Genomic DNA, 10,942 nt, shown 5'->3' on the forward strand with positions numbered 1-10,942 from the left:
AGTAAAACCATCTACCTTCCATATTGCGATAGATCGAGAATACTGTACAAGATGTGTGTAAACTGTTAAAACATTAGATATTTGTTCAATGTTAAGCTGAATCCCCCACACGAACAAGCTGTTGCTTTTTTAAACCATAAATATCGTTTTTGAAAAAGATATACGAGTATGTAAAGCGTTTTTCATAATGTAATGTGTATATGAAAATAAGTATATAAGACTCAGACTGAGTAATATAATTTTCATGGTACAAAACAGATAGAAAAATAACGGTTTACTTTAAACAAAACATTTACACGTAGAAAAATAAAAATAGACAGAGAAACATAATTTTCATTAAAACAGACTTAAACTTTCAGGTTTTAGTTTTTAGCCAACAAACTAACGAATAAGGACTGAAATGATAAAAAGAGTCCCTTAAACGCCAAAACGGCAAAATTGTAAATATCACAGACTTGGTTGTATTAAGCCTATTCATGAACGGTAGTGATAAATGCAATCTACCGTCCACGCTCTCTAGCACCGCTTTAAGCAGTATACAACGAGTATACATTAAAAATGGTGAAATGTCATCAGTAAATGCGTTCATACGGCGCTCAATGTGACACGTATGTGCCATTCCATGAAAAGCGGTATATGGTTTGCAAGAAAAAGAATGCTTAAAGGCACTAAACGAGAAAATAATGGGCAGAAATAAATAATAAGGAATTTTGAAAGGGAAACAGATGTTATTTAGCCTGTATATCACGGTCAAGCATTTAAAAAGCAAGAAACATGTCCTAAGGTGATTATATAGTATTTCAAGTAATAGTTCAAAGCCAAAAGTAGGAACTTAAATACCACAAACACGACGATATGTCGTGTTTAACGATCTTGAAGGAAAAGGAAAATAAATGGTTATATGTGCACATTTGAAAAGTTCTTTTTTAAATATAATCAATTGTTATTTTCGTCTGATCAGAATAAACATAAACATCCGTGTCTCAGAATTTTGTTTTAAAACATCTTACATACATTTTCTGAGTCATATTTAAAGCTACATTGAATGAATTTCATAAAGAAATAATAGCTACATTTGTTGTCCAGACAACCAAAATGAGTTTTATAAGCCATAAATCTAAAACATCATTGTCACGAAAAAGTACAATTTCTATTTAGTTTAGTTTAAACATATTTTATTTCGAACATTTTACACATACAAGATTTACATACAATGGTGAAATAATACAATACAATGCTGAAAAAGGATCAGATCCGAAAGCATAAAATGCTTATAAAGGCCTTTTCCTGACATAAGATTAGTTACTATAAATATGACGGGTTTTGAAAATGTTTGAAATATTGAAGTTTAGGTAAAAAGTAATTGATTACAAAAATGTAGAAGATACGTTACTGTCGTCACTAAGTCAAATTAGCGACCTAGAAACAAAAAGGGGCGTTGAGTAGAAGTTTCTATCTGAAAGATGCATGAATAGGGACTTAATAGATTAGACGCAATAATTGTCTGGTTATAAATGTATAAAGTTTTAGAATTTCATAATTAAAAATACACAAAGAAACCTAATTTAATAAGTAGAAGACAAGAGGAGGATCTATTCGGTGAGTAAATTGGAGAAGCAATGTAGCAAAGGCTATGAAAGTCAATTGCTGTCTCGGATAATCATATGAACTGCCTGAAATATGCTGATATTGATGTCGTCACTTAAGTTTGTATCGCCGTTTAGTAGTGTGTGAAGAGTGACATTACAGAAGACTGGAAGAGTTTGGAAAAGGCTGTCTCTAATAGTACTGTATTGTTTGCATTCAAAGAAAAAAATGATGCTTAGTTTTTGGCAATCCACATTGACATAAAGGTGAGTTAACAATATTTTTTCTGTATAGATGGTAGTTTAAAGAACTGCACTCTGTTCGAAGACGTGCATGATATATTTGCCATTTTCGAACACCTGTATAGAAAATTTTGGACATTTTGTTATGTTTCTATTCAAAAGACACTTAAAAGCAGATAATGTAGGTGCATTTTGTACATCAATTGGTAGTTCATTCCATTCTCTGAGAGCTGAAGGAAGAAAAGCGTTATAGTATAAAGATGTTCTTGTGTGAATGCCTTGTATATCGTTCGAATTTCTTAAATTATAACGTGTGGTTTCACCTACAGACGGAGGGACAATAGTTGATAGGTAGACAGGTGAGAGTCCATTTTTCATCTTATAAAGAAGAATCAATTTATGTTTCCTTCTTCTGCTGTCCAGAGGTTCCCACGGGACCTCTCGTTGAAGCTCATGAAGAGACACAAGTTTAGTAGCACCAGATACAATTCTAGAAGCTTCATGTTGGATTTTATCTAGTTCAGCTTTTTCATATTGAGTACAATTGATGTAAACAACATCGGCATATTCTAGAATTGGCCTGATGTAGGATAAGTAGATTATTTCTAAAGATTTTCGATCAAGTTGAAATTTTAATTTGCGCATTATATGTATACGTTTCCACACCCTCTCCTTAACATGATTAATGTGAATATGCCAGGAACCATCGTCAGAAAAGTGTTAGCCTAAGTGTTTGTGAGATGTCACTGAAGATATGGTCTGGTTTTGCATTAGGAGGGGTGGATGGAACTGTTGTGATGTTTTACGTGTGATTAACATGGTTTCAGATTTGGAAGGATTAAACTTGACCAGCCATTTGTCAGCCCATGAAGAAATCTTGTTTATGTCAGATTGAAGAATGTCAGCCGTAGTAACTGGATGATCAACGATCAAATACAAACTGGTATCGTCGGCAAAAAGATTTACAGAGGACCTTAAGTCAACAACAATATCATTGATATAAACTAAAAAAAGAAGCGGACCCAGAATCGAGCCTTGAGGAACTCCTGCGTTTATTACAGACCAATCAGATTTGACTCCAGGAAGGACAACAGATTGGCGTCTATTTGAAAGATAATCCGAAAACCAGTCTAGGAGGGGTCCCTGAATACCGGCACATTTTAGTTTAAGTAGGAGACCCTTGTGCCACACTTTATCAAAGGCCTTGCTGATGTCGAAAAAGACAATCCGGATCTCAAGACCTTCATCAAGAGCCTTACAGAAAGAGTTGTAAAGAAAGGTTAGTTGATTCACAGTTGAGTCGCAAGGTTTGAAACCAGATTGAAGGGGCGATATAAAATCATTATCATGAAGAAAGTTAAAGATATACTTAAACAAAATGCGTTCAAAAACTTTTTCCATACAACACAATAGTGATATAGGACGATAATTGCTGGGTAACGATGGATCTCCTTTCTTAAAAATTGGGCAAATGTTGGCATCTTTCCAAGTTTGGGGAATCTTACAAGTTAGGAGTGAATGATTAAAAAGAGAGCAGAGTGGATATTTGATTTATACGGACGAGGTTTCGAACAAGATACGATTACTTATTTCATCGGGCCCAGAAGCTTTATTGGTATTTAAAGTTTTGATAGCATCTTCAACATCTTGAGTTGTAATACTAATTGAAGTGAGAGTGTTCACAGATTGTTCAAAAAATCGCCAGGAACTTCTTTATTACAGTTTTCAAGAGAGGACTGGTTGCTAAAATAGTTGTTTAATAAGTCAGATTTTGATTTGTTATCATATGAAAGTGTTTGAGTAACTGGGTGAGAGAGTGCCGGAATTGTTTGCTTTTCAGTCGGTGATATGAATGATTTAATGAGTCTCCACCAGTCTCTCTGCGATGTGTTGTCTGATGTAAGAGAGTCTGCTAGTTTCTGGATGTGGTTACGTTTGGCCGTGTGAATAAGTGAGATGACTTTATTACGTAATTTTTTGAATGAGTGCCAGTGCAAAGGATTTTGGGTTTGTTTGGCTCTGTGATAAAGTTTTTTGCGTTTACGAATAAGCTGTTTGATTTGTGTCGTTATCCATACTGCATCAGTCGGTTTTACTATTATTGTTCTTGTAGGTATGTACTGCTTTGAAAGTTCGAGAATTTTGTTGCTTACTAAAGTTGCGTGTTCATCTATGTCGGTGTTTGTATATTGATCCCAGTCAGTTTGCATAATACTTTGTTTCAGAGCGTGGTAGTTGCCGCGATCATATAACCATATGAAACGCTTGAAAGATCCTGATTTAGGTTTAGAAAAGGAAAAAAGAGCAAAAATAGGGCAGTGGAAGCGAATGTTTTGGTCCAAAACTGATTCCCCAACACCTGATGTTATTACTCGGTGACTGCAAGAAACAAGAAAGAGATCTAAAACAGATGCTGACGACTCGGTAAAATGTGTAGGTTCGTTTATGAGTTGTTCAAGGTGAAATTGTTGACAAATTGAAAGAAGTTTGCGTGATAATGTCGGATTAGATGGATTAAAGTTAAAGTCTCCAGTTACAATTATATCTGTTATATTTGTTTCTTCTGCCAAGTTAAGAGAGTGTTCGATAAGAGTTGTATAATGTGCATCTGCATTGGGAGGTCGATAAAAAGTACCAAACAGAATACGTTTAGATTGAGATAATAAAATTTCAACCCATACACATTCTATATTTCTAGGTTCGAGATCCCACCGCCGTTTGTAAAATAGTGAATTCTTAATGTATACAGAAACCCCACCATGACTGTCACCTATCCTGTCATTTCTTTCTGGAGAATGAAAACATGGTATAGATATATCAGAATTTGAAACGCTGGGATTTAGCCACGTTTCTGAAAACGCAAGAACATCGAACATACTAAATTCAGTGGTTAGAATTTCTATTTTGCCAAGCAGGCTTTGGACATTATATTGTAGTACAGATAAACATGAAGTTGACGACATTAGACTTACTAGATCCAAAGACATAGACGACGTAGTGGACAATGATGCAGTTGATGAATTTGTTGATGATGGACCAGGATTCGGATGAATATCTCCAGATAAATTAAGAATAATATGGAGCCATTGAATGCACACCATTATGGTGAGAATAGCGATGAGTACATGAGTGATAAATACGTTTTGAATGTAGCACTCATAACATGGATTGATTCGTCTGAAAGGATATTTAATGTTGTTTTTAACTTGATTCCTTAAGTGGAGAGACATCGAAAATGTTTGTAAAATGTTTGGAGCAATGTGTACAAGAGCCAGCATATTCAGTAAAAGGGAAAATTTCCATGTACAAGAGTAAGAGTGCATGATAGTGGTACCTGAAAATTTATTCATTATGTGATTGACGTTATAAACAACAAAAAGCGCGCTATCACTATCATGCCGAAGATATTAATTATTGAAATCCAATGCATTCCATTTACAATATTCCGAATAGATTTCCTAGGAGAAAAATTAAAGTGAACATAAAGGGACAAAAAGTGTGAGAAGAAAACAAAAAATAAAGAAAACATGACTGAATAATGACAATTCAAAGATAAATAAACAATATAAAAGGACCAAAAAGGAGCATTTAAATCATAAGCTTAGTTGAAGAATGTGCGTACTATATGCGTAGCTCGTGATTTATAGGAATATCATTTTAATTAATGGTAACTTCAATAACATATAATATTGTACTTTAAATATTATTAAAAAAACAACAACAACTAAACAGTTACATTACCTTATTAAAAAGTTACTTACAATTATTGGACAAATATTGTACCTTAATGTTATTATAATTTCAAAAGTTATTTTACAGAGCTGCCATGAGGTTCTACAGCACTAAAGGTAAAAAATTGAAAGAAATTTGAAATCCATTTATAAAACTGCTGAAACATATTAAACAGGGAAAATGCAAGAAAAAAGAAGAAGAAAAGAGATATACTCAGAATTGACGTAAGTTTTTGTGCGATTCAATCCCGATTTCAAATTGAGTCAAAGTGGTAAATCTCTTTTCCAGTTTTGCTATTCAAATATTCAAAATTATTGAAATGAGCTGAAATGTTACACACAAGATTTTGGTCCAGAACATTGAATGGTTACAAATGTTGAACAAATTTCCAAGTACAGTCGTTTTAAAAAAAAAAATCTTGGTATAGTACCAATTCATACAGAGAAATGGACTTTTTTAACGACTACTGAACAAGACAAAGTTCTTGATACTTTCATATACGAACATTTCTCGTTATTATATAAAGGCGTTTGTAAATTGTATTTACATTGTTTTGAGAAAACAATTATCAAACTATGAAAATGTTTATTTTTAAAATGCGTATAAATGTTTTGATATCGTACCTTATGTTGGCATTAGTGTAATATCATGTCAAATGTTAAATATTCTACTGCTAGTAACACTTTGTTTTAGTATTTATTGGTGGAATAGTCGTAGCGTAGAATAGTCTTAGATTGTACAGAAGTGGATATTAAATATTTGGTAAATAGTTGTCATTATAATTTTCAATATTTTTATTCACATTTATTATGTTAAGCTGTGTTTATTTTTCATTATAAGTTTTATAAGTGAACATGACTGTATGTTGCGGCACATTTTTGATTGCTTATTGTCTTTATATATAGTGTTTTATAGATACAGTGTATTTTAGAGTTTGCCAAGTCTTTAATTATTTTTTCAGATTACTCATGTTAAGTTTGCAGCTTTAAAAATATAATCCGATAATCCGATATGATCTGCTAGAAACATTCTTTAAATATTTAAACACTATATAAAGCCCCACTCTGCGATCCCGTACTGTAACTCCGAGTCAGAACGGTCCCTTTCAATCGTTCCATTGGTGCATCACATACTGCTAGTACCAACAGTCTTAGATAAAATCTTTGATTTTGATTAAATCAAAATTCTTTCTAATTACGATGAATAACTTCTGTCTTGAAGACAAATAATTTGATTGTTGGGAAAGAGTCTTTGCTCTAGAGAAGTTAAATATTTGTTGTGATGTCAACACATTTTAAACTGATGGTTATTACAATAATAGTTCATTAAAATGATACAAGGTGAAGTAACAATTTCAATTATGCAACTATATTTTGAGCACTTTCTTTCTAGAAACCCGTAAGAAAATATCATGTTACTGTAAAGGCACACGAAGCCCCCGAGAAGAATATTATTTGAGCCGCGTCATGACAAATCCAACATAATGGGTTTGCAACCAACATGGATCCAGACCAGCCTGCACATCCGCGCAGTCTGATCAGGATCCATGCTGTTCGCTATCAGTTTCTCTACTTGTTATAGGGTTTGTAAGCGAACAGCATGGATCATTATCAGACTGCGCGGATGCACATGCTGATCTGGATCCATGCTGGTCGCAAACGCATTATGTTGGTTTTGTCATGACGCGGCTCATTTCTTTCCGTAGAAACTGCAGCATGCTGTTAATAATGTTGTAATGATAGGTTTTACCATTTAGAACATGTTAGATGCGTGTAACCAAAAGAATGTAGGCCTAACTGTGATTAAAATGTAAACAACACACATGTAGAACTTTGCCTTTTATGCAAATTATTATATAATCATAATTGTACTAAATGCCAAAAATGCAAAAGACGCAATGGTTCAGCTATGTGGCCAAAGATAAAATTTTAAGGAAACAGCAACGGGACATCAACATAAAAATCTTGTGAAAATAAAAAATATTAGCAATTGCATGCTTAATGGGCCTTTAATATGATGTAATGATAGATGCAAATTACTAAGAATAAAAACGCATTTCATTAAAAATAAAAACGCATTTCATTAAAAATAAAAACGCATTTCATTCGGGCGTCTGTTTTATTAGTAAATGCACAATAAAGTTAAATCAGATTATGTTATATATCGGGAAAATGCTTTTATGTTTTACAGAAATCATTTAACTTTGCTTGGTTCAACCATATTTCTTTTTTAACATATCAAACTTTATTACTGATGAAATCCGTATGAATTATATAATGTTAAACAAATACTTTATATTAACTCATATATATTTCATTTATCATGATATTGTAAATACTTTACTTAATTACGTAAGAAATTGGACCATGGGCTGCGATAAATCATGTCAAAGCCTTCTTCTATAATACAGAAAATACAATGTACATGTGCTAGATTTGATTAATAATAATTTGAAATAAAAAGGTAAAAATGGAATGATATGTACATGTATCTTAGGACTTTGTGTTTTTTTTTTAATTTCTTAAAAAGAAAAACAAAAAGGACAGATGCATGTTTTTGGCATATTGCAATTATTTGTTGTTTTTTTTAAGAAAACTAAAGAAAATTGCATTTGCTACATTTTAACATATTTTGTAAATGCTAAACATTCATGCATAATGTAAAAGTGTTGGGCACATTTAAAAATGTTTTTTTTCTGTATTTTGGTTTTAAGAAAATGAAGTTTTTGGTGGCTTCTCCTTTCTTACATATATATGTTTATACAATTTCAATATGTATTTATTTTAACGTTTCCTTGGCAAACATTAGAGCCACGATAAAGGTTGTAATTATATGTCAAATATGTCTTTTCTATAGGTGCTTTCTACCGAAGAAAGAAGAAAAAATGAAAGCTTTTGTAGTATATTTTATCTTTCTAATACTACAACATGCAACAAGTCTTGACACATCAACAGTCAAAATAACATCAACAGAAAATCACCCGAGCAATGATTTGCCTACAACTGACAATCCCTCCACAGAGAGTAATGCATTGCCCATGATTGCTGGCTCGGAACAGCCTGTTGGACCCGATACATACGACTTTTTAAACACTCCAGCTATACTTATAGATGCGCCAATGGACATTTCCACGACAACGGACGCTACAACAACGACCATCAAGCCCATTGATAACCCTGTCGTTGATCCGTTTGCCTTTTACCTTACGGCAACATGCTGTGATCTCCGTCGATGTCATACAAATATGGATTGTATAAATTACGAAGATCGATGGGGGTGCAGGTAATGTCTCAAACATTTGTCATATATATAGGTATTACGTTTATTAGTTACTAGTAAGTAAGTTACTTACAGGATATACGGGGATATTATGGTCTGAATGAAATATCGGGTTTGCTTTAACTTGAATAAGAAGATTGTTTTGTGTAGCGGCCGTAGATATGGACCGCAATCATCTTGGTACTTAGCATACTTTTTGAACTTCCAGGACATTGTTTCCCGGGGCCTTCATGGTCGAGTAGTTAAAGTCGTCAGCTTCAAACCACTTGCTCCTCGCCGCTGTAAAGTATTTGTGTGCATTAACATCTGCGGAGACAGATCACGCGTTTAAAGTCCGAGTCCATAGTGCTAGGGATTTAATAATTCCGATAGTTTCTGCAGATGTTAATGCATGAACTCAAGGTGCATTTGTACTTTTCTTGCATAAAAGTAAACTTTAAATTCCATATCTGGTTATCTTTATTTTATATGAAGAAATCATTTTGTCATGGTTTCCACTGCTATTGCGATGTCGTTTGACAGGAATGCTTTGATAATGAAACTAGTGGGGCCGTCATTGCTTTACGGTGTTTTTACATTGCACCCTGGGTCACGCATATTAAAATAACGTGTGTGGTCATGCAAATGTTTGCTTGCGTGCGCAGTTTTTATGCAAGAATGCATATTACTAGTTCTAAAGACTTTTGACAGGTTATATGACCCTGTTTAAACTATTGGTTGTTGCAAATATTATCTGAGCCTGTAAAGAGTCATATATATATTTGTGCCACTATATATCATTCTGGGTTTATCGGTTAATGCACCCAATTATAGTATATAAATCACTTTTCATCTCACTGTATTTCACTTAAAATCAAAACGAAACAAAAATCATCCAGACCAAAATGTTTAGTAAAGATCCCAGGATAGCACCGCTTTGGTTTATCAATTTAGATAGATTTCTTTGTTATTTCACCTCCCTGAAAATGTTCTATAAATGCGTTCTCCTACTTACCTTGGATGGTAGTATCAGCTAAACCATCTTTGCATTCATTACGTATACTGAAGAAAACAAACTTTCAATAACTTAATATATTTGAGACCTAAACCATATTATAACATTTTATTTTTCAATATGCTATGAATATAAGTGTATTGGTAATTTGTTTTCTTAAACTTCAGATGCGAGTTGAGCAGCGTCCAAAAGATTCAGAGAATGAAAAAAGCCCGCATGGTGATGGCAAGGATGGGCCTCATAGAATATTTTGAGCCTTACACTGGCGATGAATAAACACAAACGATGAATAAACACAAACGATGAATAAACACAAACGATGGATAACATAAACGATGAATAAACACAAACGATGGATAATAATTAATTTGAAATAATTAAAAAAAAGTCATATATAACAATTAAACAGCTAAGCGTATAGGACGGTTAAGCACATACGATGCCTGGATATGCATTCGATGGTTATAACAATGAATAGATATAAACAAAACATGACTTAATATCAACTATTATTTAACATATGGTAAATTGGTGTAAACAATATATACAATATACTAGCAATTTCAAGGGCAGATGTTTAGGGGGATTGTGCAGCTTTGAAGTGTTTTGGTATTTTGTCAAGTTTTGTAACCTGAAATAGTAATGAAAATGTGTAAGGTAAGCATCTATAAATGATACAAATTGGTGTGCTTTCGGGGGCCTTGTCACCTGATCCCCTACCATGATTCTGCCCTGGAGCTGTATGAGTAAACTGTTCTCCTTTGTCACCCTCCACGCGTATTTATGTGAACTATCATTTTGGCTTCGGTGTGCTCTGAAAGAAAGCTATAACCAATTGAATGTGGTAGAAATTAGACCAAAAACCCATAATTATCCACCTTATTATATATCACGGATAACCCTGCACCCATGCACCGCCTACCCTAAACTTGAAATCTTTGATCCGCCGTTGTGAAAGAAAGTTAAACTTAAACAATAAATAATAATAACTATTTACATGACATGAATGAAAAATTAATCCAAACATATTATTTGCTTTTGTTTGTTTCTATTAGTTAAACAGTATCGCTAAAGTGTATAATAATAAAACATTTTGCTTTTCATCATA

General features: G+C 33.3%; 2 protein-coding genes across 2 annotated transcripts; one reads left to right on the top strand and one right to left on the bottom strand.

Moving 5' to 3' along the window:
- Nucleotides 1–3,508: 3,508 nt before the first annotated feature.
- Nucleotides 3,509–4,930, bottom strand: LOC132729753 (uncharacterized). Its single transcript, XM_060715579.1, has one exon. It carries the CDS (start codon nucleotides 4,928–4,930, stop codon nucleotides 3,509–3,511), a length of 1,422 nt encoding a protein of 473 aa, XP_060571562.1.
- Nucleotides 4,931–6,164: 1,234 nt separating this feature from the next.
- Nucleotides 6,165–10,124, top strand: LOC132729755 (uncharacterized). The gene is made up of 3 exons (XM_060715582.1): nucleotides 6,165–6,323; nucleotides 8,418–8,843; nucleotides 10,002–10,124. Exons 2-3 carry the CDS (start codon nucleotides 8,446–8,448, stop codon nucleotides 10,108–10,110), a joined length of 507 nt encoding a protein of 168 aa, XP_060571565.1. The 5' UTR covers nucleotides 6,165–6,323; nucleotides 8,418–8,445; the 3' UTR covers nucleotides 10,111–10,124.
- Nucleotides 10,125–10,942: the final 818 nt, after the last annotated feature.

The sequence above is a fragment of the Ruditapes philippinarum genome, unplaced genomic scaffold, assembly GCF_026571515.1.
Source record: "Ruditapes philippinarum isolate M1 unplaced genomic scaffold, ASM2657151v2 ctg243_1_1_1_1, whole genome shotgun sequence".
Lineage (NCBI taxonomy): Eukaryota > Metazoa > Mollusca > Bivalvia > Venerida > Veneridae > Ruditapes > Ruditapes philippinarum.